This window comes from Sus scrofa, chromosome 13 (assembly GCF_000003025.6).
Source record: "Sus scrofa isolate TJ Tabasco breed Duroc chromosome 13, Sscrofa11.1, whole genome shotgun sequence".
Classification (NCBI taxonomy): Eukaryota; Metazoa; Chordata; class Mammalia; order Artiodactyla; family Suidae; genus Sus; species Sus scrofa.
In genome coordinates, this window is record NC_010455.5 from 69,972,050 (window position 1) to 69,999,869 (window position 27,820).

The following is a 27,820-nucleotide window of genomic DNA, read 5'->3' on the forward strand; positions in this document are numbered from 1 at the left end:
CCTACGCCAGAGCCACAGCAACGCGGAATCTGAGCCGCGCCTGCAACCTACACCACAGCTCACGGCAACGCCGGATCGTTAACCCACTGAGCAAGGGCAGGGACCGAACCCGCAACCTCATGGTTCCTAGTCGGATTCGTTAACCACTGCACCACGACGGGAACTCCCCACCAGGCCATTTTTGAGGGTACCGCATGGAGTGGACCCGCTGTGGGCCGGCCACTGCATGGCCACCAGTCCTCTGGGCTCTTACTAGCGACAGCTCAGCTTGCTCTGAGGTGGGACCTGCCAGCTGGGGGCTGGCTTCCTGGGCTCCCCTTCCTGATGTGTGCTCTTTGGGTGTTTTAGACCCTGGTGGTGCCCCAGGAGCTTGGGAATCAGAATCTCTAGGGGAGTGCTGGTGGCGGTGGTGGGGGGGCAATTTAAAATGCTCATTCCCAGGCTTCAACCCAAACCTGAGGAATCAACATTCCTGGGAGTGGGACAGAAACACTTTTTTCCCCTTCCATTTAAAATCCTAAAATATACTTGTGTTTATAATGCAGAGGAGGAGTGGAAAGGTAATGACACGTGAACACCCTTATAACTACCCTGTTAAGCAGTAGAACACTGTCAGCCCCTTAGAAGCTCCCTTCGGGTTCAACTCAAATTTCGTCCCCTTCACTGCTCCACCCAGAGGTGCCAGCAGTCCTGACTGGTTGATTATTCTTTTGGTTTTCTTTGGGGTATTACCCACTTTGTATCTATCACTAGCCAAAAAGGTTTATTTTTCCCTGTTCTTGAACTTCACATAAATGGAATTTCATAGTGTTTACTCTTCTCTCTCCAGCCCTCTTCACTCACACCCTGTTTTTGTTGTCCATTGTGTTGTGTGTGGCAACAGCAGCAGCTGTGTAGTATTTTCACTGCTGTGAGGTATTCCCTTGCACGAACACACCACCATCTTTATTCATCTGTTCTGCTCTTGATGGACTTTTGGATTATTTCCAGTTTGTGGCTTTTCTGGGAAATGTTGCTCTGAAGATTCTTGAACCTGAAGTTCTCATCCTGGCTCAGCGGTAACAAGCCCAACTAGTATCCATGAGGATGTGGGTTTGATCTCTGGTCTCGCTCAGTGGTTTATGGATCTGGCATTGCCATCAGCTGTGATGTAGGTCACAGATGCAGCTCAAATCCTTTGTGGCTGTGGCTGTGGTATAGGCTGGCAGTTGCAGCTCCGATTTGACCTCTAGCCTGGGAGCTTTCATATGCTGCACATATGTGGCCCTAAAAAGCAAAAAAAAAAAAAAAAAAAAAAAAGTTCTTCAACCTGCCTCCTGGCAGCCAGATGCATACATTTCTGTTGGGTGTATGCCTTCAAGTGCACCTGCTGGCCTATAGGGTAGCATATTCTTAACAGTTTTATTAAGGTATGTTTTAGGGTATTCATGTTTAGAGATTTAATAGATATTGCCAATCCCCTTGACAAAGCGGTACCATTTTATGTCTCCACAAACCATATGTGGAAGTTTCAGTTGCTGGACATCCTCACCAATACTTGTCGGATCTTTCCCTTTTTTTTTTCTGCAATGAATCTCTGTTTTCATCAAGCTTCCTAGGGGATTCTGGTGCCCTCAGAGGGAGATCTCACCTCTTGCTGTGTGTCACAGTCACCTGGTGAGCTGGAAAAATGCAGACCCTGAGGCCCTGCCAGGTCAGTGTGAATCAGAGCCCCCAGGCTGGCATGCTGACACCTGCGGTTTGAAGGCTGTCCTCCCCATATGTCATTTGGAGCTTCTGCTTCACCAGCCCCCTTGCCAGGCTGCTGTCCAGCTTCTTATTGACCAGTGGTACACAGAGACCACCCTCTTGGTCTCAACCTCTGGCTGTAAACCATGGTTTCTGTCTAGCTGCTCGTCTCATCTCCTGCCCCTGGGCTCTGGGAGTGGAGGTGGGGTAGGAGGCATTGAAGGCAACTTCACCCTTATGTGGACTGCTGCTCAGATGCTCCACTGGTTCCCATGACAACCTCCTTGGAGGGTCCTCAGTGGTAGCCATGCCCAACTTTAGGGAGGGGAAATCCGGCAACAGCCCTTAAGAGTAACAGGTGACACCAGGTGTTGCAGACTCAGATGCCTGCAGTGAGTAAGGAAGTTGGGCCAGGGATAAACACACATACATGTGCACACCTGTGCACACACAAATACACCTCCATTATACATTCACCTAGATGGACGTGTGCACACGCACGCACACATACGCAGAAACGGAACATCTAAGCCAGCAGTTCTGAATGGGGTGGGGTGGGGGAATGCAATTTTACCTCCTTGGGGACATTTTTGGTTGTCACAGCTGGGGAGGGGTGTACTGATATCTAGTGGTAGAAGCCCTGGAGGCTGCCAAACGTGTTTGGATGCACAGGACAGCACCCAGCACAAAGAATCATCTAGTCCCAAATGTGTCAGTGCCAGAGGCTGAGACGCCCTAATCTAATAGAGTTACTTTCTTCCAGCACACATAAAAGTTTTGTGTCATTTTGAATGCTAAACTTTCATTTTGCAGCTTTATTTTATGTTGAATTACGCATCAGGCTCAGTGCCAGGTTCTTGTCACTGGTTAGTTCCTTCAAAGCGGTGTTTCTCAAACTATCTGGTGAAGGGCCAGGATTTTTTGCTTTTTTTATCTATCAGAGGCTGATAGATTTGAAAAGTATACTAGCAATGAATTAAGAAAGACATGAAAAATACAAGCCACTGATCAGGCACTTGGGTGTTGTGGTAATGTTGAATTGCTGTTTACTCTGTTTCTGAACTTTTCTGTTGCTGTCTAGTGAGAGAGTTAAAGGGTGGACCTGGGTCCGCAGACTGCACTTTGCATAGCCCCACTGTCAATCTGGCTGAGGCTGCAATTGCCTCAGTACCTCCCATCCCAGCCCCAAGTGGCCAAATATACCCTCCAAGGTTTCTGTGCAGGCAGGGCAGCTGCCCACTCTGCCCCACCTCTGACCTGCTACTGTGGCTTCAGCCTAAGGGTCCCATCCCTGACCACGTGGGCAGTCTCTGCCCTCACGATGCAGTGCCTATGTGGATTCGGGCTGGGACTGGAGAGTAATGTGGCTTGATGAAGATGCTGGCCAGGAGGAGGTGATGGAGGGCTTTCATTGTACAAACTCACACACTTTCTCACCGAACATCACACACCTTTGTCCTTAAAGTTTTTCTCCTGACCTTCACCTCATTGCCACAGCTCCTCTTCCTCTAGTGGGTGTTAGAGTCAGATAACCAGATTCACATCCTGGTTCCACCCCTTGCTGGCTGGGTGACCCTGAGCAAGACACTTCATCTTTCTGAGCCTCGGTTTCTCATCTGTAAAGTGGGGATTAAAATAGTACTTGTGGCAAAGGTTTTTTTGAAGGTTAAATAAGTTAATACACATAAAGTGATTAGAATGGGGTCCAGGGTCCCCATGATGTAAGTGGGGAGGGGTGGATATCTTCTCAGCCTTCCTTGCTCTTTGTCTCCCAGACTTTCTCAGACTGCCACCTCCCTGCTGCCTTGGTTCCCTGACCTGCTGGCTGTCACATGCTCCCTTCTCTCTGCCGGGTGTTTCCTCAGATGCTTCCAGGGGGCTAGGCCAGCTGTCAGGCAGGGCTGCTTTTGCTCCCATGACAAGTGGAAGCAGAGCCCAGTCTATGGCGCTTGGTGGGAGGACCCAGAAGCAAAGATCCCACAGGAGGCGATGCCCCAGAGCAGGAGCTATGAGGCAGGGGCTTTGCCGCCAGGCAGCCTGTGGGCTCAGTGCCTGGCTCTGCCACTTCCCAGCTGTGGGACCTTGGGCCAGTCACTTCCTCTGTGAGTGTGGGTCATTTTCATTAAAACCACCTCGGCCTCTTAGTGTGAGGATCTGGAGGGAATACACATATGAGGGGTGCAGCACAGAGCTGGCTCCTAGGAGGGAGCTCCCTGTGCAGTGTGTGTTGGAGGGGGCAGGGGTGGAGGAAGCCCTCTGGCTCCACCCCGGGACACTAGGTGTGAAAATGCTGCAGTACTTTCACACCAGTTGGGAACAACTCTTTCCCCAAGCCTCTTTCCCCTTGAGAGTCTCTGGGCCTCTTCTCCAGGGACAGGACCCCTGGATGTCTGTGATCCAGCATCCAGAGGGTTAACACGTGCCCCTGCAGGGCTCTGTCCATCCTGATGGGCCAACACCTCACTCTCCCTGATCCCCTATCTCTGCACCTGGGACACTCCCAAGATAGGGAAGTGACCACCAGATGCTGGGGGTCTGGTGGCTCAGAAAGTGCCCCCTCCCTCCTGGACCTCAGTTTCCCCATCTGTAAAATGGGTGGGGTACAGGTTGGACTAGAGACTATCTCTGGCATAGCATGATTCCAAGAATCCAGACTGTGGCACCATGTCATTTAGTGAATCTTCTGGTTTCAGAAGGTATATTCCTCTGTTTCTTCCCCTGAAATCCCAGACAAGCAGGCACGAGTTGGCCATGCTGTTGTTCTTGAATTAGTGACAGGAAGAAGGCCCTGAGTCTACAGCAGAAGATTGGAGGTGTGGTGGGCAAAGCCCCAAAGGTGGGCGATGGTGAGGACAGCTGGGAGCCCAGTGGGGAGGCTCTTGTTGCACCCTTGTCTGTGACCCTGAGGCCCCGTTGCATCCAGTAGCTGCAACTGTCACACCCCTGCCAGCTATTGTGGCAGCATTTCCATGCATTTAGCCCACAACAGCCCTTTAGAAGGTGAGGAAACCAAGGCACAGAGAGGGAAAGTGATGATATACTGATGATCACACAGCTAGTAAAGGCCAGAGTTGGGATGGGACCCCAGGTCCTCTGCCTGCACCTTGCTCCCCACTGTGTCCCCATGGGGGATGTTTGTGTCCCACACTTCACAAACAGACCTTGGAGGCTGGGAATATGTCCCCAACCACCTGTTCTCTCATTCTTACCTGTCCCAGCTTGCTTTCTGTCTGCATGGGTATCCCACTGGTCCCCATCCCAGCTTTGCTGTGTAACTGAACCAGGGGCTGCTTTTCCAATCTCAGATCCCAGACCTCATGCCACACAAGTCAGGCATGAGCCCCAAGGAGACCCTGGTGGCCCTCATGCTGCAGGAGCACAGGGTCTGGAGGCAGGTGCCCTGGGTCATAATTTCAGCGCTGACACTTCCTTGCTGTGTGACATTGGGCAAGTGATGTAACCTCTCCGAACCTCAGTTTCTGTAAAGTGGACCTACTTCTCCTGGCCTCCCAGGACTGATACCACTTTTCTTTTAAAACATATCTTGGATCCCCACATCTCACCCACTCCTGGGTCCCAGCTCGCAACATCTCTTACTTGCATGATTGCAGCAGCCCCCACGGTGTCTCTTTCCTCAGCAGCTAGGGGGATCCTGTTAGAAACTAAGGCAGATCACAGCCTGCTTTTCAGCTTCCTGTGGCCCTCAACTCTCTGGGAGGAGAAGCCAACCTAGCCTCTGTGGCCTGCCCTGTAACATCCTGGATATCCCCTTCCTTTCTCACTTAGCTTCCAGTCCTGCAGGCTTTCTTCTTGGTCCTGAAATGCTGTAGGCACAGCCCTGCCTCAGGGCCTTTGCCTTGGCTGCATCCTGGCCTGCTGGGAGATCTGCATGGCTGGGTACCCCACTTGCATCGTCTGTGGGAAGATGTACTCAGAGAGGCCGCCTCTCACATGCAGTCCTCTCGCCGCATTTTCTCTTCAATGTGCTTATTTCCACCTACATGATATTGCCTTTCTGTTTGCTTATGTTTTGTCTCCCCTAGTGGGATGAGGGCTACCACTTTCATTCATTGTTGAGGCCTTGGAGCTGCTCGATATCTCTATGGTGAGTGAGTGAGTGACATGGAGGCAGCTGAGCGCACGGGGTCTGGGCAGAGATGGTACTGGGTTATCATTGCTGTTGTCAGCACCATTTTTTCCCCTTTTGTTGCCTCTGCTGCCCAAGCCTCAGGAAGAAACAGGCAGAAGCTCTAGGAGTGTGGTGACCTCTGTCTGACTTCAGGTTTTCCTGTCTTTGGAGCAGTGTCATCCTGACCCTCTTGCTGTTTCTGTCAGTTCCCAGGACACCACGTGACACTGTAGCTTGGAGGCTCACCTGTCCCCAGGGAAGGGCCTGGCACCTGATAGCCTAGGGAAGTCCAGCCAGATGGCTGGGTTCCCCCCTCAGCTGGAAGGCGGCAGGGGACCCCGAATCACTTGCAGCCAGAATGTCTCTCAGGGTCTGCCCTCCTCTCCCTTGCAGATACTTTTTTCAGTGCCCAGGAGCAGATGGAAGGAGAGCTCGAACCAAGCATTCTGTGTTTGAATCCTAGTCCTGTTCTCATTGCCGCTGTGCAAATACCCACCCCCAACTGAGGGAGAAACTGAGAGGAGTCCTGTCTTACCCCTGGGAGCCCAGGGGCCTCAGGTCAGCAGAGAGCAGGAACACCGAATAAGTATTCTTGAGCACCTGCTGTATGCAGGGTCATGGGCCTTGCCCTGATGGAGCTGTCATTGTAGTGTGGGAGGTGGACAATAAATAAAAAATACAAGTAAAAAGTGGTTTGTTAGATGATAAATGCTAAGGGAGGGGGTGGGTGCTGGGAGTTGGGTAGACAGGGAGGTGGTTTTTGAATGATGACCTAAAGGAAGGCAGGGAGGGAGAGAGCTGTGCAGACAGCTGGGGTGGGAGGTGGGGGACGGCAGTTTCAGGCAGAGGCAAGGCAGGTGCAAAGGCCCTGTGGTTGCAAAAGTGAGTGTGGGGGAAGGCCAGTGTGAAGGGAGATGAGGCCAGAGGTCATGGGGGACCTTGTTGGCCTTTTGAGGAATCTGGGTTTCATGTGGTCTCCTGAGAGCTGAGGGAGCATATAAGCAGGGGAAGGATGAGATCTGGTTTCTGCCATGAGGACAGTGGGCCAGGGAAGGTGAGGGCAGAGGCAGGGAGACCAGTGAGGAGGCTGCTGCTGTCCATGGGGATGATACTAACAGCCGGACAGGGGTGGAGGAGGGAGCAGTGGGGTGCCGAGGAGTGTCTGGTTGGTCCACCAGTGTGGGGAGAAGTTAGCCAGGACTGGAGGATTCAGGGAGGGCCTCCTGGGGGAGGTGACCCATGAATGGGCTGACAGAGTCTAGGGGATTTAGGGAGGTGGAGAGGAGACCTTCCAAGGAGGAGGCTGTGGAGTATAAGAAGGAGAAAAGTGGGAGGAATTGGTTTATCTATGGGACAGAGAGCAGAGGCTGAGATGCAGGGGCTCACCTGGTTTCCTACCTGCCCAGGCCCTGGTCCCTGCACTGTGCTGGCTCGTTTGAATGGCCAGTGTCTGGAGACTGTCCAGATTTGCTGACGTTGCTGCCTTGGGACAAGTGGACAGAGAGAGGCCTTGTGGCACCTGGGCCAGTCTCTCTGAGGAAAGCCCAGAGGGCCCCCTTTGGGACAATCTCTCCTTTTCTTTATCTTTTTTTTTGGTGGCACCTGTGGCACATGGAAGTTCTTGGGCCAGGGATTGAATCTGAGCTGCAGCTGTGACCTACACCACAGCTGTGACAACACCAGATCCTTTAACCCACTGCCTGGGGCTGGGGATTGAACCCCTGCTTCCACAGTGACCTGAGCCACTGTAGTTGGATTCTTACCCGACTGTAACACTGTGGGAACGCCTCACTCTCCCTTTCTTTATCTGGAGCCACCAGCAGGGCCATGTCTGGTGTTGCTGGAGCATGTGGCTGGCTGCTGCCTGCAAGGTGGGGGTGGGAGGGACACAACGGGCACTGGTATTTCTGGCCCCACTTGTGTCACTGTCTTCATCTGTTCCAGCTCCTATAACAAAAATACCTGACTGGGTAGCTTAAAAACAATAGAAGTTTATTTCTCACATTCTAGAGGCTGGAAGTCCAAGATTAAGGCACCATGATGGCCAGGTTCTGGTGAGGGCCCAGCTCTGCAGCTGGTGCCATCCCGCCCTGTTCTCTTGTGGGGGAGGGAGTGAGGGGCCTCCCTGGGATCTCTTTTTTTAAGAGCTCTAATCCCATTCGTGACAGTCACCTCCTGAAGGCCCCGCCTCCTAATACCATCACCTTGGAGGTTAGATTTTCAACATATGAATTTAGGGGGCACAGCATTCAGTCTCTAGCTGCCACCAACATGCTGTGTGATCTCTGGCCCCCTCCTTTCTCTGTGCCTGAGGTTGGAGGTTCAGGGTGAAATGTATAGCAGGTTGGGGCCGTGCTGGTGACAAGGTGGACAGGTACAAGCCCCTTGCCCCCTTGTGGGGGCTCCTTGTTTTCTGTGTGCCAGGCTGAGGGATACGGACCCACAGGCTGCCCCAGGAAGGGTGGTGCTCAGACATGGCTTGCTCTTGGGTGGGGGTTGTCTCACACTGGCTCCTCCAGGCAGTGACCTTGTCCACTTACAGCCCACTTGCTCTCCACCTCTCTGGTCTATCTTGGGGAAGGGAGCAGGCAGGCTCCTCAGGCCAGCCCTGTGGGGAACATTCTTATTACTATGTGGGCTATGTGGGGGGTGAGTGGGGAGGTTTTCCTACTGTCGCGTGAAGACCTGAGCGGGGGGTGGGGGGGGAAGCCTGGCCCCCACTTGCATCACTGATGGACACATCTGCTAAGTGTGAGCAGCCCAGCTGGGAGCCCCCCATCTTGGGTCAGATCCTGACTGCTGTGGATGGACTCTGTGACCTTAAGCTTGTCCCTTCCCATCTCTGGGCCTCACTTCCCTCACTGCCACAGACAAGATACCTTGTGTGGCCTGGTGTCCCCTCCCGTTGCCCCTAACCTTTACCCCCTCTGTCTGTTCTTGCCTCACTTTCCCAGATGGGGATCTCCCTGGTGCCAAGGGAAGCAGGTGAGCGTGATAACAGTTCCCATGTCTGACCAGAATGAACCGTCCCAGCTGCCTGAAATACCGGGTGATGCCTCTGTGGTGGCTGAGGGGAGCTGGAGCCCAGGCTGGTCAGAGCCTTGCAGGGCCCCCAGGCTGCCCACCTGCAGGCACGGTCATGTGGTGGGAACGAGGTGGGGAGCGCACAGAGGCTGGAGCTCACCCAGGCGCCAGTGTGGGATGAGCCCCTCGTCCTCATTTTACCACTTTTGCTGTATTTAATCACAACCACCCACGCGCTCCCCTGGGGACCACAACAGAGTCTGTGTTTGGAAAGAACAGCGGCGTGGGTGTGAGGGTGGGGCGGGCTTGGAGCCCAACTGTAGGCTCAGAGCCATGCTGCCCCTGGCCTTTCTCCCTGCTCCAGGTACCTAGGTCTCTACTTCCACACACAAGGGAACCTCGCGCCCCCACCCCCGCCATGGGGTGATGGGGAGGGTTACTGCACAAAGGCTGGGCAGTGTCTGTTGCAGAGTAAAACTCAAACTGTAGTTACTTTTACCCCAATTTTTCAGACAAGGAAACTAGTCTGAGAGATCACCTGGCATGTAATAACGAGGCGAGTCCCTTTCACAGAGCCCTGGCTGCCCCAGAGCATGGCGCTTGGGTCATACCTGCTTCACTGACGAGGAAAGTGCAGTATTTGAACCCAGCTCTGTTGGAGGCTAAACCTCCCCCGAGGCTGACCCCTCCTGGGGACTGGGTGGGCAAGTGTGGTGAGGGAGGCCCAGGGGTCGGGGTGGGGGGGGGAGGCGCCTGCACAGGTGTGGCTGTTGGGGAACCCCTGTGGTACACAGGATTTACCTTAATTGCAACATTTCCATCACTCCCGCCCAAGGGCCCCAGGACTTAATCTGCATACTTGTTAATGGTGCCCGCCCAGGCATTTGCTCCTAATTGCACTGTGAAGGCCCTTTTAGGACTATTAACTGGCATGCCACCTGTTTCCTGGCAGGTGGCTGGTTTGGTGCACCTGTCGGACAGCTACCCTGGCCCACATGGAAAATATTTGATGGCATTTTCTTTCTTGGCTCAAGAAAATTTCAGAACCATCAGAGGAATAAGCTGCTTGCCTGGCAGGCTTTGAGCCTCCTGTGGCACTGCTTCTGGCTCAGGACGGAGGGGAGGGGATCTGATTAGGGTGGGTGGTCGGGGATGAGTGGAGAGGGTAGTAGGCTGGGTTGTATTGGAAATCCCTCCTCTGCCACTTGGAAGCTGTGTGATGCTGGAGCTGTCACTTTCCCTCTCTGAACATCTGTGTTACACGACGGCAGTGAGGTAGCCATTCTTCATCTTGGCACCAGCATTGTTTCTGATTCAGCAGTAGTGGTTTTAAGCTCCCTAGGTGATGTCACCTGTGATGAGGTGAGGCTTGGTGCCTGTGGAGCCCTGAGCCCTGTGCTTGGCACCTTGTAGGTGCCAATTAAAGGTTGTTTCCCTCTCGGCAGTGTGTACCCAGTTCTTACCAGCCTGCAGGACATTTTCAGTTCCACTGTCTCCACAGAGCAGCTTAATGTTGTCTGAGTTCTTAATCATGCTCCTCACTTTACTGATGGGGGGACTGAGGCCCAGAGCAGGGAAGTAACTGCACAGAGAGTGGGGGCTGGCATCTGAGCACATGCTCCTGGGACCGCCTGCCCGTCTGCAAACATTTCCCCCTGGCAGGTGAAGGCTTTGCGACCTTCATAAGAAATGAGATTCCGCCCATCTCTTCACCTCCTCTGGCCCCACCTGGGTCCAGGGCCACCAACACTTCCCCACCTCGTTCTGGGGCCTCCTCCCCAGTCTCCCTGCCTCCACCCTTGCCACCTGGAGTCGCTTCTTCTGCCAGGTTAGGCCACATCCCCCCTCTGCTCCATATATTGCAGTGACTCCCACCTTCTCCAGAGGAAAGCCGAGTCCTTAGGAGGCCGTGCTTTACGCCCCAGGCCCACACCCCCTCCTCAGACACCCCAGGCTGGCTCCAGCCCCTACCTGCTGGAGAACCCCCTATGGCCCTCTACTCTTTTCAGCCTCTCTTCAAATGTCCCCTGCTAAGTGAGGCCTTTTATGAATCCCTATTTCTTTTTATTTTATATTTCAACTTTTGATTTACTTCTAAATGGCACTTACAACCCAAGAATGCTCCAGAGGCATTTTAAGGTAAATCTTGGACTTTTTTTGTTTCATCTGTATCTTCAACAGACGCTTTTCTTATATGTGATTAAAATAACAGCATCATCCCAACAGAGTTCACCGTAATTTCTTCATAGCATCTCATACTTGGTCCCTGTGCAGTGTCCCCCTGGTGTCTCCCAAATGTCTTTTCACACTTGGTTTATTCAAGTCAGGATCCAGCCCAGGTCCTCGAATTGCATTTGGTTGATCAGTCTCTTAAGTCTCTTTTAATCTGTAAGAGTGCCTTCTTCTTCTTCTTCTTCTCCTTCTCCTCCTCCTCCTCCTCCCCCTCCCTCTCCCCTCCCCCCCTCCTCCCCCTCTATTTATTTGTTGGAAAGCCAGATCATTTGTCCTGTGGAATGGCCTCACAGTGTTATTTAATACATTCCTCTGTCCCCTGTACTTCCCGTCGATTACGATTTGGGTCTAGAGCTGGACTTAATCCAGGTCCAGGTTTCCAGGTTTCCAGGCAAGGCTACATCACAGGTAGTGCTATGGGCTTCCTTCCACACCCTGTCAGGAGGTGCACATGCAGAATATTCCACTTTTGGTGATGCTAAGATCAGTCCAGGGGTTCAAGTGCTGTCTGCCTGGTCCTTCTGTCTGTCATGCAGTTCTGTTCGACATTCCGTGGATGTTTCATGCTGGATCCTCCATTTCATTAGAACTCCAATTCTGTTATTTCCTCTGTGCTTATTTGTAGTGGTTCTTTCCTAAAGAATGACTTTCCCTTGTTAGGGTCCCTGAAATATCATTCACACAGGAAGGTGGGATGAGCGCTTCATTCTTAACCCACATTTTCTGTTTCGTTGTGTTTTATCTTTAAATTTTATGGCCACATGCTAGGTATATGGAAGTTCCTGGGCCAGGAATCAAATCCAAACCCCAGCTGCAATGCCACAGCGGCAGCAATGCCAGATCTCTTAACCCACTGTGCTAGGCTGGGGATTGAACCTGTGCCTCCACAGTGACTTGAGCCACTGCAGTCGGATTCTTAACCCACTGCAGCACCGTGGAAACTTTGCATTTTCTGTGTGTAGAACAATCAGTTGGTGCCTTGGCTACTTCCAGAGGAACAGAGGAAGGTTTTTTCCTTTTGTGTGTCATGAACACATGGATTTTTATAATTTTGAAGTCATTATTCTTTTTGATGTTCAACTTGTCCCATATTTGGCCGGTGGGAGCCCTTCAAACTGGCTTCTGCGTCCTTTCAACCCTCCCCGTCAGCCTTCCCGAGTTGCCTGCCTTTATGGCACCTCAGATATGCCAGGATCATCTTGTACTTGCACTGCACGAGTCCTGTGATCAGCCTTCTCTCCCAGGAGCCCTGGGGCCCTTTTTTGGTAAAAGGTATTTAGAGACCACAGTCTGGGTGCTAAGGAGACACCCCTTTTAGAACTGGCAATACCTCCCTCTGTACTCTGATACCCCCTCATTCTGTCCTATTTATTTCTAGCATATTCCATCTTCTAACCTCCTGGTACATTTACTTGTTCTCACATTGGTCTCCCCCACTAGAATGTCAGCACCAAGGAGGCTTGGTTCTGTTTGTGGCTGGACAGCCCCCCGCCCCCCGCCAGCATTCAGAGGCACTTAATAAAACATTTGTTGAATGAGTGACTGGTTGGATGGATGATCCTCATCTTCCCCCTCCCCCAGCCTGGAGAGGCTGTTAAGAGGGGTCTGCTCCCTGCCCCCTCTCCTCCACCTCTCTCTTATTTAGATCAGCAGAGTTGGGCAGCAGAAATGTCACACCACTTGGCCCCTGGAGAAGAAAGGGCCAGGCTGGGAAGATTAAAGGCAAGTGTGATGAGATGCTAATTAGTTTTGGGAAGCAGGTGGGGGTGGCAGCAGCCCGTGGCCTCTGGGGCTTTGGGAGGCTGAGGCAGGGATGGAAAAGCAGAATCGAGAGTGGAGCTGGCCTGGATCCCTCTGTGATGGGTTGCTTTCTCTTAGCCCTTCTTTTGGGCTCTGTCACCTCATTTTTGAGGGAAGTCAGATGGCTCTGTGTTTGAAGCCTGGCTTGGCTGCCTCAGTGGCTGTGTGACCTCAGGTGATGCAAGGAACCTCTCTGGGCCTTGGGGCAGAGGAAGTGAGACTCACAGGGAAGGTGAACCCAGGGAGGACCGTGGAGTACAGCTTATGAGGCCAGAGAACAGCTGGTCCTTGTTTGGGGCCACCGTGTAGCCTGGGGCTGCCAGGGACCTGGAGTTGGGCCTCCTGGCTCTGTGCCTGGGCTGATCTGCTCTTTCACTCTTGCTTTCACCTCCTTCAGGGGTCGTGTGCTCTTCCCCATGCTTCCTGGGGCTGCCATTTTTTCAGAAGTAGCCCTGTGAAAATCTGGGGACTGCAAAGGGGGCCCTTGGCAGGTGCAGCTCAGGTAACAGGCAGGCACTTGATGGCTGGAAACCAGGACCCCCAGTCTCCTATCTCAAGTCCTGTCGGGAAAACTGTGCATTTGGGGCTCCTACACCAGCAAAGAATCCATCTTCCAGCTGTGGCCTCCTTCAGCTAAAGTTCGGGGTTCAGCCTTCACTGAACAGCACATCAGTTTGGATACCAGCCAAATGTACCCAGCGGAGTTTGGGGAGTGTATCAACCCATGTTCTGTTTTTCATTCATCCATTCTGCATTTGCTGATCCCCTTGTTCTGCATTGGAACTTAAGATGAGGAAGACACTTGGATTAATCAGGACTCTTTGGGGTTCAAGTTAGCAAAAACCCAAGCCAAAATGGCTTAAGTAAAGAAGGGAATGTATTGGCTAAAGTAACAGAAAATGGATATTTCTGACATCAGGCACAGTTTGTTCCAGGAGCTGAGGTGATCTCATCATCAGGATATGATCAATCTCACCTCCCCACCTTCTCTCTTCCTTTTGGGTGCCATGGTGGCCACCAGCAACTGCATCGGGACACTACTTCTCTGCACCCTGCAGTGCAAAGAGTTCCTAGGACATTGTCCCCGTTTCAGAATTGTCTCTCACTGGGTTGTATGCTTGCTCTGGGCTAGTCCCCGTGGCCAGGGTGGGAGTATGCTGATCAGGGGGCTCTGGGTCAAGGGCCATCCTGAGCTCCACCTGCCTGAGTGCAGGAAGGGGCAGCTTCCCCAGGAAAGTGGGGGTAACGCTGCCAGAGGAAGGGGGGACAGGAGAAGGAAAGAGCAGGGGTCCAGGCAGACCAAGCTCGCAGAGAGTTCATGTTCTAGAGGGGAAGTTGGACTGTGCGTCGGGGAAGAGGTGAGTGCTGAGCACCTACTGTAGACACATGCTCCAGGGTGTGGAACCATCATGCAGAACAGATTGCTGTGCCCAATGCTTGGATGGGGAAACTGAGACTCAGGAAGAGGAGCGTATTCCTCATCTGGGACCTCTTGGGGGCAGGGCCCACGTTCTCCTCTGCTCTCTCCTGCGTGGCACCTGACACAGCACCAGGGAGCTTCACAGTAGGTCTTCTGGGACCCAGGGAACCACCCCCTAAATCAGTTCCAAGTGACTTCTGACTGGATCCTGTGCCCTCTAGATGGGAACAACCCATGACACTTTGGACTTGGGAAGAATTGGGAATTGAACCAACTGAGGCTCCATGGGGGCAGAGTTAGGATCCTCGAAGGCGTGCGTCCTGTGATCTCTCTTCCCACTATGCATGGTGTGGTCGGAGATGTGCTGTTCACCAGGAGGCCAGGCGTCCCTTGCCTTGGTAAGGGCCTGCAGTGGAGTGGGGAGATTTGGGACGGGGTGGCCTGTACCCTGTCTCGTGTCCCAGGAAGGAGCTGCATGATCTGGCTTGAGTGCCCCTTCCCACCTTCCTGGGCTGGCCCTGAGTGGTCCCTGCCTCCCTCACCTTCAGGATGAAGGGACAAAACTCCCCCATGGAGTTGGTATAAAGGACCTGAATGCTGGCCTTGGTAAGGCCCACACAGGGCTTCCCTGAGCCCCATCTCTGCCAGCAAGCACCGCTGGGTACATTTGGCTGGTATCCATGCTGTGGGGAGCTCTGAGTCTGGGGCCTGCCCTTTTTCTTAAAACCGGCTGATCTGTGAGTGTCAGGGAGGCATTAAAGGTGTGATGGAACCAGATTGAAACTCCTGGATGGAACCAGAAGGGCTGGGAGTTGGTTGAGAAGGGAATCATTGTCTCACTGTGTGATTCTTTTTTTTTTTTTTTTTGTCTTTTGTCCTTTTTTGGGGGGGCACACCTGCTGCATATGGAGGTTCCCAGGCTAGGGATCTAATCAGAGCTGTTGCTGCCAGCCTACGCCAAGCCACAGCAATGCCAGATCCAAGGCATGTCTGTGACCTATACCACCGCTCATGGCAACACTGGATCCATAACCCACTGAGCGAGGCCAGGAATCGAACCCGAAACCTTGATGGTTCCTAGTCGGATTAGTTTCCACTGCGCCACAACGGGTACTTCTGATTCATTTTTATTAACTGCTGACTCTGGTTACTCAAAATCTCCCTGCACCATCCATAGTAGTACTCCTGCCCTGGTGACACTGGGCCCAGGCCTGGAGGTGGGATTATTGCAATGTTGGGCATGGGCAGGAAGTCTGCATGTAGGACCAGCCTCCGCCTTTCTCAAGGGAGGCCCAGCTGCTGGCAGTCTGTGGATTCCTGAGAGGGTGTCTGGCCCCAGCCTGATGCAGCAGTGGGGCTTCAGAGGTTTGGAGAATGGACTGAGGAAGCATGAGCAGCACTGCCTCGGTGGGAGGGGGAAAGTGCCTGGGGCCCAGTCCACCACTGCAAGGTCCCTACTCCATGACCCTGAGCCAGCTGCTATGTCTACCTGTCTCTGAGTGTAATGCTGCTTGCCCTGCCCACCTGAGGGGCCAGGCTGGGGGTCAGAGAGGAGGCTAAGTGTGTGTGACACAGGAAGGGATACCACCTACATTTATTGAGCTCTTGCTGGATCCCTGGAAGACTCACATGTGACCCAGGCAGTTGGGTGGACTCACTCGTTATTCTGTGTTAAAAATGAGGGTGAGTGTAGCGGGTTGGGGTGAAGTAGCTGGGCTGCCGTCTCAGCATTCTATGCTACTGACCCCATCAGGTGCCTGTGCTGACCTCAGGGACACAGGATGAGTGGATTCTGTCCTTGTCTGCAGGGGCTTCCAGTCCCGGAGGTGGGTAGATGATCTCAATCTAGTATGAAAAGCACGAGTGAGACCCAGAAGGTAAGGACTCCAGCGAGCAGGCATCTCTGAAGGCCAGCAAACCTCCCTGTACCTGTGCTGAAAAGTTCAAGGAGCCAAGCCAGAGAGGAGGGGCACTGGGGGAGAGCAGTAGTGCTAAGGCCTGGGGTCTTGAGCCTAGGGAGGAGGGAAGGTGGTTGGTAGGTTTTGGCAGAAGAAGGGGTGGCAAGGTGAACACTTTGGGAAAAGGACAGGATTTGGGGATGGAGGTTTGCCCCAGGGTCCCATCCACCCAGGAACCGATCTCCCTAGGCTGGAGCTGTGGGGAGGAAGGGCCTTGCCGCCACGGCGGCGGCTTGGCTCCAGGGAGGATTATCTATTTTAGCAACTGGGGAGGGCGGAGGCAGGGAGCGCCCAGCCTCTGCCAGTTAGCGCTAGCTGCTCGAGGAGTGCGGAGCGGTGCCTGGCTCTGCTCTGCACGGGGACATTGGCTTCGGAGGGCAGGCAGCAATGCTGGCAGTGTCACTCAAGTGGCGGCTGGGCGTGGTGAGGCGGCGGCCCAAAGGTAAGGGGCCCCAGGGCTGGACCACCTGGGTGGATGGAGGGCGGAGGCCGAGGGGCCCTGGGGATTCTGGGCTTCCCCTCCAGGCCATGTTACCCCTTGCTCCGCCTCGAACCCATCTTTCTGGCGCTTTTGGGTCTCTCTGCTGCCTGCATCCCTCTCAGTCCTGGGTCTTGTCTCTGGATCTGTGCATGTGATTCCTTCCTCTGCCCAGGCGTCCTGCCACTTTCCCCATCTCTCCACTCTCTCCATCTTTGTCTGAGTCTCTCTAACTCTTTCTTTCCACATCTGTTTCTTTGTCTGGTGTTCTCCCTCGATTTCTCTCGCTCCTTCCATCCCTCTCTCGTTGTGCCTCCCTCCATCTCTCTCTCTCTCCCTCCCCTGTCCCTCCCTCCCTCCCCCTACCTCCTCTTTCTCTCCCTCTCCCTCTCTCCTCCCCCATCTTCGGTTCTCCCTGACCTGACCTCTGCTGCTCCTTGTCCTCTCCCTCTGTCTTGCTCTTTCTGTCTCTGTCCCTCTCTACATCCTCTCGCAGTCTCTCTCTGTGACTGTTTCCCTTGCTCTCTACTTTTCTGTGCCACCACCTCCTTTCTGTGCCATTGTCCCTGGTGGCCTTTCCTTTCCTCCTGGTTCAGGGGCTGTCTGGATGGAGCTGGGCCAGTGGAGGGGTGTGTGTGTGTGCACGTGTGCGTGCAGGGTAAGGGGTTGTGGTGGGGTGTAGTGTTGGGCAGGGGGGCCACAAGGAAATGCAGGACTTGGACCCAGGTGAGGCTGAGACCCATGGTGTGCAGGGTCCTTCCCTGTGCTCAGGCCCCAGGAGGAGGCTCTGGGAGGGGGCCAGGCTATGGTGGGAGTGAGTGGGGAGGAGTGTTCAGGGCTTGGAGTCAAGCCCCCCAGGCTATGTTACCCCAGGTCTCCCTGTGGCCTCCCTGTGCTGCTGTCTCATTGGCAACATGGGATGGGGGAGGGGTGGTTTTCTGGTCTGTGGTTCAGACCGCAGAACCAAGAATCATACCTTTCACAAGAACAACAGTGACTGACATTAATTCAGCAGCACTGTATTAGGTGGTGCATCAGCTCATTAATTCCTTTGTAACAGCCCTGCAAGGTTGGCTCTAGCCTTATCCTGAATGTACACAGTGGGAAACCGAGGCACAGAGAGGTTAAGTAACTTGCTTGTGGTCACACAGTGGATGACAGAGGGCTCTAAGCCCTGCATTGGCCATGGGCAGCTGGTAGTCTGACATTCCTGAGGTCCCTGGAAGCTCCTTTCATGGGCACAGAGAAGCCAGTGCCTGGAGATCATCAGCAATGGGATTTTCCTTGGGGCTTCCCAGAGGCCCTGTGCTGGGACTGTTCCCAAGAGAAAAGCCACCTCCCCCGCCAAGGCAGTTGTGCCATGCCAGCCTGGGGAGATAGATAGACATCCTGACCGGCTCCCGATTGGAGTGTCCCCAGGGTCTGGAGAGTAGCCAGCTACATGCTGTGGATCAGGTTCTGTCTCTCAGAGAAGCAATGTGTGCCTGTATTGTCCCCGACAGACTGGATTCAAGTCGTGCCCCTGGCTCTTACTTCTGTGTGGCTCACTCAGAACCTTGGTTTCCTCATCAGTAAAATGTACCCAAGAAGATCCACCCTCCTGAGATTGCAGTGATGATGTGAGAAGATTGGAGCAGGGCCTGCCACACAGTAGACACCTGTCTACTGGTCATTTCGAATATCATCTTCCCATCAGGGGCCCAGCTTCCTCCCCTCCCATAAACACACACATCACGAATGCTAGGGTGGTTGTGTCTGGGACCAGCAAGCCCCTAACAGGAAAGAAGCCAAGAAAGCAGAAGGGAGCCCACCCTGATGGTCTGAGGGCACACTGAGCTTATGGGAGCCAGGTGCTGTCACCTCTCTCCACTCCTCTGGGAGCTTGAAAGGAGACAGAGGCCCCATTGGCTGTACTATGAGCCTGCATATCCATTTAAAAGGGGGAGTTCCCTGGTGGCACAGAAGTTTAAGGATATGGCGTCATCACTGCAGTGGCTTGGGTTGCTCCTGTGGTACGGATTCAATCCCTGGCCCAGGAACTTCTGCATGGTGTGGGTGTGGCCATAAAAAAAAAAAAAAAAAAAAAAAGGAACCACCCAGAAGAGGGATTCAAGAGACTGGGGAGAGGGGAGGTGTTTCTTCTTTTCTGAAGTATTTTTTTTTTAATGGGTAAGGACATGTCGTCCCACTTCCAGCCCACAGTTTTAATAGACCTTCCTATTTCCCCTCTTTTCTGAATAAGACCCCTAAGTTCCCACCCTGAGATGGCTTAAGGGGGAGTTCCTGAGCCGCACAGCCGCCTGCACACCCTGAAGGTGTTGTCTGTGCCCCCCAGACTGGGATTTGAAGCTTTGCTTAAATCCAGGAGCAGTGCTCCCTCCCAGGGCTGGGACTGGGAAAAGTAGGGATTCAGACCTGGCTGGCCCCCCAATTTCAGCCACAGCCTGAGAGGCTGAGGGAGCTCCTGTGCGCACAGTGATGGACGCGCCTCTGCCCTTCTGGATGGTCTGTGCCCACCCTGCCCGCCTCAGTCCTGACAGTGGCCTTTGTTTCTGCATCTGGACAGTGGGAGGCAGGGACCTGGGAAGGGGAGGAGCCTGCAGGGCTGGCCTGACTCTAACACCCAAGTGCTGGACCCTGGGCCAAGCTTGGGTCTCTGGAGGCTTAAAATGGTTGCATTCAATTTAGAGAGTGAAAGATTCACTGCGATAGGTGCTGATGCAAGGGAGGCAGGATATGCAGGTCCTGGAGCCACCTGCCAGGTGTGTGCAACCAGGGTGCGTGCCTTCACCACTCTGGGCCTCTGTTTTCCCATCTGTGAAATGGAGCTAACATGGGACCCTTCCTCAGTGAATGCTTGCAAGGACAACCGAGGTGATACTTTTAAAGCGCCTGGTGTCAGGGCCCCAGAAGGAGGTCACTTGTATCTCCTGACCCAGAGGACTCAGACCTGGGGAGAAATGATGTGTAGATGATGTCAGGGCATCAGTGAAGGTTGAGGGGGTGGTTGTGCGGACAAGAGAAGGAAGCGATTTATTTTGCTTGTGAGTGGTCAGGGGATGTTCCCAGAGTGGGGTCTTTAAGGATGAGTAGGAGTTTTCCAGGTAGCTGGGGGAGGAAGAGAGGTTTTAGGCAAAAGCAGCAGCGTGTATAGATGCCTGGAGGTTTGAAAGAGCCATGGAAAGTCCTTGAGCAGCAGAGAATGGAGGACAGCTCTGGATATTAGAACAGGCTCTGCTACTCTGCAGACTGCAGGCGAGGAGGCAGGAAGGGGCTGGGTGAGGGTCCAGGTGAGAGGTGACCAGCTAGGGCTGCTGGGTGCAGAGTTGATGAGTTGAGGTAGGAGAATGCCCTGTGCCATCCACTCATTCACTGGGTATCCACTGAGCGCCTATCATGTGCCAGCTACTGTTCTAGGCCCTGGGGGTGCATCAGGGACCAAGACTGACATAAACCTCTGCCCTTGTGGAGCTGACATTCCAGGAGGAGGGACAGCCAAGGAACAAGACAAATTAAGGGACATACATGGTGGTGACACATGCATGAAGGAAGAAAAGGCTGGGAGAGGGATGGGAGTGTCAGTGGGGGTACAGCTTTAAATGGGGTGTTCGGGGAAGGCCACACTGAGAAGGCGACATTAGAACAAAGCCCTGATGGAGCCAGGGAGCTCTCCAGGGGAAGAATGTGGCCAGCAGAGGCCACAGCCAGTGCAGAGGTCCTGGGGTGTGGGCATGTTGGGTGTCCCCAGGCCTGCAAGTCTGGAGCAGAGGGTATACAGGGGTGGGGGCCTCTGCTCTGGCCCCTGCAGTCCTGGAGGAGCCATGGCACTTGAGGGATGATGAGGTCGTTAAGGATAGTAATCCCCCCCCAGCGGGGCGGCTGAGCGGGGCCTGGAGCGTGAGCTCTGTCTGCCGTGCCCCCTCCGAGGCACACATCTGTGATGAATTATTCACTCCTTCCTTCCCCTCCGTGATGAGACTTTCCTCTGTCTGCCTCTTGCCTCCACATCCGGTTCCCGGCGTTTCTTACACTGCGGCAGCTGCTTTGGGGTCTCACATGTGACTCTCAATGTGGAAATGAGCCCCCTCTCCAGTGCTCAGACAGCACCCCCTCCCAGCTTCCACCCTCCTCCAGGCTGGGGTCCCCAGAAGTTCAGATCAGCTACAATATCTGGAGACCCTGGACTTCTCCTTTCTCAGGGAGCCAGGGATTAAACTGTCAGGCCTGGAATAGTTCCTGGAATCCTAGCAGCCTGAAGTGAATCTCTGGTCTTCTTCTTTGTTCCTCAAGCTTTTATTGAGCACTTGTTGTTTGTGGGGGCGGGGGGAGCATGCTCAGTACCTCACATGTACTTTCTCATCCTCACCAGAGTCCTGTGAGCCGTGAACTAAGTCACCCCATTTTGCAGGTGAGGAAACTCAGGCTCAAAGAGGAAGTGACTTTCCAATTTTCATGGTCACACAGCCAAGAAAGAAAGTCCCAACCCAAATGTGTCACCACTGGAGTGTTTCTCCATAGTCAGTTAACTGGCCTCCTTGCCAGGAGCAGCCCACTCCCCACCGGCCCCCTCTCTGCCCCCCTCATTCCCAGCGCATAGCTACTGGTCTGTCTTCCCCAGGCTCTCCCAAGGTTCACTGCCCTCCTGGTGCTCCCCCACCCTAGGACAGCCCTGCAGACAGTGATGGGGTCCTCCAGGGTTCCCCCTGCAGGCTGAACAGCTGTGTCACCCACCAGAACCAGTGCTGAAGTGATGGGCTAACATCCCCACATAGTCTCTGATGATGGCTTGAATGTTCCATTTGGCAGGACCTTCTGCCTGTCTTAATTGCCAGATAATTGTGAAGGCTGCCGGCCCTGTCTCCTCCCTGGGGAGACGGCTTGATGAAACAGAAGGAATGTCCATGAGACAGGAGACTGAGGCTGGCCCCACTCTCCGTGGTCCTAAAGGGGTCCCCTGCTCCTCCTGGCCTCGGTTTCCCCTCTGTGCCCCACTCTGTTCTACTGGGGCCAGAAGCCTCCTCACCCCCTCCCCATCCGCCTGCTTGCTCTCCTTGGGCTGACCTTGTCTCTCCAGCCCCCGCATTTTACTGTCTTGGCCAAGGTGACGATGACTCATAAGCAGATGTGTGGGCAGAGGGGCGGGCACTTAATTTCTGCAACCTCTTACAGCCTCACAACTGGGGCGGCTGGGGTCTCTGCAGATGACCTTGGGGATGGACCCTGCCCCTCACTGCATCTTGGTGCCCCGTTGGCAGAAGGGTCTGTCAAGGGAGGTTTGTGTGAGGTTTGGACACAGCCCAGGTGGTTTGGAGCCCAAGCCGGCGGCTGAGGTGTGGAGGTCCCAGGTTGGCAAGGTTGGAGCTGAAGCAGCCCCCAGAACCTACAGGTCATCTGCCTGCCCCAGCCCACACTTGTAACCCCATTTTACACATGAGAAGGTCGAGGCCAGTTTTGCTCAAGGTCACCTAGCCAGTCAGAGGTGGAGAGGGGACCCGAACCCAGGGTCCCCCTCTTAGGCCCCAAGCTTCTGCTGGAGGAGGGGTTGTGCAGGGTAGGAGGGACAGACTGGAATGTTCATGACACTGGCTCATCTGGGGAGAGGAAGCGGGGGACATCTGGTGGGTTGACAGTGGGACTGAGGGATGCCCGAGGGCTTTGGAGACCATATGGGGCACCAACCAGCTGGAGGATGCCCAGAAAGTGACCGTGGGGCAGCCCTGGGGGACTTGCAGGCTTTGGCCTGGCAGAGGAGGGATTAGGGCTATTGCATTCCCAGGGGAATGGGAGTGTGAGGTCTTGGTGGGGAGTGCACAGGAAATGGGCTCAGGGGAGGGGAGAATGCAGGGAGATGAGGCTGCAGTTGTGGGGGGTTGGATACCAGGCGGCCACCTCCCAAGGTTTCTTCCTAAATGATGCTGAGGGGGCCATGGAAGGTTGCATGGAATGTCTCAGCTGGCAGGTAGCTGGTGCTGGCCCAGAAACCTCAAGGTCAAGCCTTGTCTCAAATCAGTGCCCTCTGCCAGGGCCCACCCCCACCTTGCAGCCCCTGAACCCCCACCCCCACCAGTGGATCCTGCTGCCCAGATTTCACTGGTATATTCTCACCTGGGCTGTGTGGGCTCTTTGGATGGACCTTCCCAAATTTTCTCCCTGCCTGAGCTTCCACCACCACTGAGTCTGCAACTCTAGGGTCTCTTTCAAATAGTCCAGCTGGAAACCATGGAATAAGACTGTCACACAAAGCCCCTTTGAACTTGTGCCACTACTGGGTTGGAATTAAGGTTTTGTAGTCAAACACCTATTTGCTGTCTCCTGCTCCTCTGTACTCTTGTTTCCTGTCTGTAAAACAGGCGACTGTGGCAGCATCAAGGGCCCGAAGCAAATGCCACTGGAGGTGAGAAGTGCACTGACATTCAGAGGAGCTTAAAGAGTCCAGGCCCAGGAGAGGCCCTCGAAGTGGGAGGGGAGCTGGTGGGTCCCCCCCAAAGCCACATTCAGACTCTGCGCTGTGGCCTCTCCTGCCAGGTCCAGACCACCCCCTGAGTCTCTTCAGGGTGGTCCTGAGGCAGGGGCTTGGAGAGCCACAGGGAGGCAGGCCCTAGCTCAAGATAACAGAGTAACTTTCATCCTTATGATTTCAGGAAAAGGGTGAGCTGCTCAGGAGGCGGTGAGCTCCCTGTTTGTGGAGGTATGCAAGCTCTACCAGACAGCAGAAAGAATTCCTGCATCAGCTGAAGTGTTAAGAGAGTTACTTATCCATTTCTTTATGATATAGCAATCCAGAGGTTATGTTTAGTCATCATTTATTTCTCGTTCATTCATTCAGCAAACCCTTATTTAGTGCTTACCATGTTTGAGGCCTGGCGCTGGCATAGGGTCAAAATCAGAGCAAGACAGTCGAGGGTCCCCTCTTTAGCAGAAAAGAACTGTTGAGCAGATATATTGAAGGGCAAAGAAGACCAGCTGGCATGATCAGGGTGGGCTTCATGGTGGAGGTGGCATTTAGGCTGGGGTCTAAGGATGAAGAGGGAAGGGGGGGTTCCAGGCAGAAGGAAGAGCCCGTGTAAGGGACCCAAGAATGGAGCATCTTTTTCTGATGATCGGACCCTCGGCCCATCCTCACTGGGGCCCTTGGCCAAGTCCCTCCTTCCTCTGGGTTCTTTCCCCTCTGTAAACCAGGAGCAGCAGTGCCCACCCCCAAGGGCCCTTGAAAGACTCTGTGAGACACTGGACTTAATAAAGTGATAAAACCATGTGTAAATGCCCTTTCTCTAGTGTTTACAGAGGGTGCTGCTTGGCCTAGAGGTGGATGGGGCAGTCCGGGGACAGTGTTGGCCGCAGGCTGAAATGGGCCAGCCTCTGGCATCACTTGGATGCTGAGGGCACAGGATGAGGGCTGCGCCGGCCCCTCCCAAAGCCTCATCTCCAGCCGCAAGGGGGCGGTGCTGTCCTCTGTGCTCCACTCCTGTCCTGCTCCTGACAGCTGCATCCTGTGGTTGCACTGGGTGTCCTGTGTCCCCTGCCAGCATCCCACTGAGGTCTCGGGAGAGCCCACCCCTCCTTAAGTGTCATCCACACGGTGGCCACAGTGCTGGGACACCCCATTCGGTGTATTCTCTATCCCAAGTCTCAATCTGTCAGGATCCACACCCTTTGCCTGTCTAGCCCACCTGCTGGCCCACCTTTGACCCCAGCCATGCAGGCTGGTTCCTCTCCCTACCAACCCGCATACCTTCCCCCTCCCACCCTTGGCCCAGGCTGCCCCTCTGCCTAAAATGCCCTTCCTGCCTCATCTTTGAGGGTTTGACTCTTGTGTCCCTCAAGGCTTAGCTCAGACACCACCACTAGGCAGCTTTCCCTGACTCCTCTTGGAGTGACCTTGACTCTTTGGCCCCCTTTGCTGTGTGTGGACTTGCAGTGGATCCTCTGAGTATAGTCCCGTGAGAGACACTGATGTTCTGCATCTACATCATGCGATGTTCTCAGCACAGAGTTGGTCCTGTGTGAGCAGTATCTGGACCTCGAACCCAAGTCTCTTGACTCCCAGCCCAAGGTTCTCTCCAGGGCTGGACATGTGTGGAGTTTGAGGAGAGACAGCCTTGGTGTCCTGACACCCTGTGATGAGGACGCATGATGGGGCTGAGCCCTGACGGCCTGCCCTTTATTTCCTGTTTTTGCTCAGGCAGCAAGAGGACAGGGGGGCCCTTGTGGGGAGGAGGTTGACTGAGGTCTGCTGAGGCCCCAGCCCCCACCCAGGGGCTCTCTCAGCACCCAGTTCCGTTAGTTTTCTAAAGACCTTGGCTGACTTCATTCTTCTCTCCCTCTCAGCCCTTCTATGGCTCCCCAGTATCTTTAGGAGAGAGCTTCGACGACTTTTTTTTTCTTCGCCTTTTTTAAGGCCACTCCTGCGGCATATGGAGGTTCCCAGACCAGGGGTTGAATTGGAGCTACAGCTGCCAGCCTACACCACAGCCACAGCAATGCCAGATCTGAGCTGCATCTGTGACCTACACCACAACTCTTGGCAATGCCAGATCCTTAACCCACTGAGCGAGGCCAGGGATCCAACCTGCAACTTCATGGTTCCTAGTCGGATTCATTTCTGCTGTGCCAGGACATGAACTCTGCTTCAACTTCTTAACATGCCATTCGGGCCACCTATTTATTCTTTAGTTTTAATCCCAGGCCCCGGGGCTTGAACTGAATTCCTCAGTTCATAGCACTCAGGGTCCTGGGCCAGCCTGGTACCTGCTCTTGACTATTTTATTTTTTCCTTCCTCATGCCCTGTCCCCACTCCCAGTTACCTCCCTTGAAACTGTCACTGAAGTAGGTCTTTGCAGTGCCTGTGCTCTTGCAGCACATGCAGTGTTTTCTGTATGTTTTCCGTTTATATAAATGATGTTGCAGGCGTATCTCATTCTCTAGATCACGCACTTGCTGCCCTGCCTCCCCCTTCCCCACTCTGTCCCCCCTTCTCCTCCTCCGTCTCCTTTCCTTTCCCCCTCCACACTATGTTTCTAAACCTGTCCACGTGGCTCTGCTTTTAGGTGCGTGTCCTCCATGGGGTGTGGACAGTGTTACCCGTCCCCTTCCCCAGCCCCCTTTACCAGCTATGTTTCCATTCCCCTTCACAAGCACTGAAGCGGAGTTCCTGTTGTGGCACAGCAGAAACGAATCCAACTAGGAACCATGAAGTTACAGGTTCGATCCCTGGCCTCGCTCAGTGGGTTAAGGTTCTGGCATTGCCAAGACTGTGGTGTAGGTCTCCTAGGGCCCGCCCTTGGAGAACTTCCAGGAGGGAGCTTGCTGGGTCTCTCCACGCTGCCTGGGTTTGCCCTAGCAGCACCCCTGCCTCTCTATCTCCCCGATGCTCACCATTCTGGTCTCACCTGCATTTCTGTGTTTGCTGCCCTGAGGTTAGCAGAAAGGCATCGTTTCCCTTCACGTGCTCACCAGCGAGTCAGTGGTCCTGCACTAACTGTTTCCTTCGCGCTCTGTGCCGGGCCTTTTCATCGTTGTGCCCCCTTTTCTTTTTCTTCGTATTTTACCTCACGATGTGTCCTGGCTCCATGCTTCTGACCTCTACCCCCCACAGGTCCCTGGACTCGTAAGGCTGGCCGTTGGCATCGAAGGGAAATGGGCTCAGAGCAGGAAGGGACTGGCCTGAGGCACAGAGGCAGTTGGCTTCCAGGTTTCCAGCCCCCGGGGTGCCTGGCCCATCCCATCCCCCCACATCCACGCCATCCAGAGCCTTGCAGCACATTCCCTCCAATGCCACTTGGAAACAGATCAGAACATGCAGGACCAACTTGAAACTTCCAGCCTCTCCCCTCGCTGCACCTGGAGCAGGATCCTAACTCCTCTCCTACTCCCAGAACACCCACAGTTGCCAGGAGACTTCTTTCTGCAGCCGCCCTTGGTTCCTTCCCATCCTGTCCCTGCCTGGAGCCACCACCTCCCCGGAGAGGCTCCCTGACCCCGCCTCGTTGTCCTCACCCCCCTCATCCTTCTGCTTCGTCCCGATGCCTTACCTGTATTTGCAGGTTTTCCTCCTTTGATTTCTGTCCCTCCCCTAGACCAGCAGCCTGAGAGGCAGGTGCTCCATCTCCTTTGCCCACTTGGAAATCTCAGGCCCAGCTTAGTTTCTGGCAGATGGCTGGTGCTTTGGGGTGACTGAGAGGGGTTGGGGGTGCTCACACTAACCACCTTCACAGGCCCTATACTCTGGTTTTCCAGGTGTGTTGTTTATTCACTGAGTTTCTCACAAATCCCTGTGAGGACAGACAACTTCGTTATTAAGAAAAGGAGTCTGAGGCTCGGAGAGGCCCCCTGCTCAGCTATGGCTCCATATTTCTCCTCTAGGAGGGAAGCCCTTACAGGTATCAGAAGCATGGAGGCCAAGAGGAGGCCCCAAAGAGCTACCCATCTGTGGCCAGGCCTGGGCCAGTGGCCCCTTGGCCCTCCCTCATCAGAGGATTTAGAGAAAACCCCCAGGAGCAGCAGCTTGGGGTCCCCCCAGTCCCTCTTTGTTCCTGTATGTGTGAGTGTGCATTTCCCAGGGGGCTGTGGGTAGGGTGTTTGTATAGGTGGCATCAGCAGGGCCTGGGTTTGAATCCCAGCTTACTCCCCACCTCTGGGCCCCTCTTTCCTCATCTCCGAAGTGGGGGTGTGGTGGGGGTGAAATGAGTAAATATGTGGAAAACACTGAAACTGTGGCCCAGCATGGCTTCCGTGTGCAGAACCGCCTCCTGTGGCTCCTCTCACTCCTTGAGGCTTGCTCTTCCCTGGTTTCTGCACACAGCCCATCGTGCTTTGCTCTTGCTGCCGCCTGAGACCCCGTGGCCTTGCCTGCCCACTTGCCCTCCAGGGCTGGAAGCGTGCTGTGGTGAGGGTGCTGGAAATTGACAGGTGCTACCCAGTGAAGTGGGCCCTGCCACTCTGCCTGGGCTGCCCTGAGATCAGGTGATGGGCATTGGGGCTGGGGGAGTGGGGCCACAGCCAAACAGTGCCTCCTAAGAGGGGTCACCTAGTGGCCCTCCCTGTGGCAGGT

The 27,820-nt window shown here is 54.2% G+C and overlaps 1 protein-coding gene across 4 annotated transcripts in view; it reads left to right on the forward strand.

Annotated features, from left to right (window-relative positions):
* GRIP2 (glutamate receptor interacting protein 2) overlaps positions 1 to 27,820 on the forward strand; it is a 139,112-nt gene that overhangs the window by 22,442 nt on the left and 88,850 nt on the right. Inside the window, exon 1 of one of the 4 annotated variants that reach the window (XM_021069372.1) lies at positions 13,776 to 16,733. The exons of 1 other annotated variant lie outside the window; for it this stretch is intronic. In XM_021069372.1, coding sequence (XP_020925031.1) covers positions 16,679 to 16,733 — 55 coding nt within the window. In that variant the 5' untranslated portion in view covers positions 13,776 to 16,678. Of the gene's footprint in view, positions 1 to 13,775; positions 16,734 to 27,820 lie in introns of those variants that run through there. 2 more of the 4 variants (XM_021069370.1, XM_013982004.2) reach the window with 2 other exon arrangements.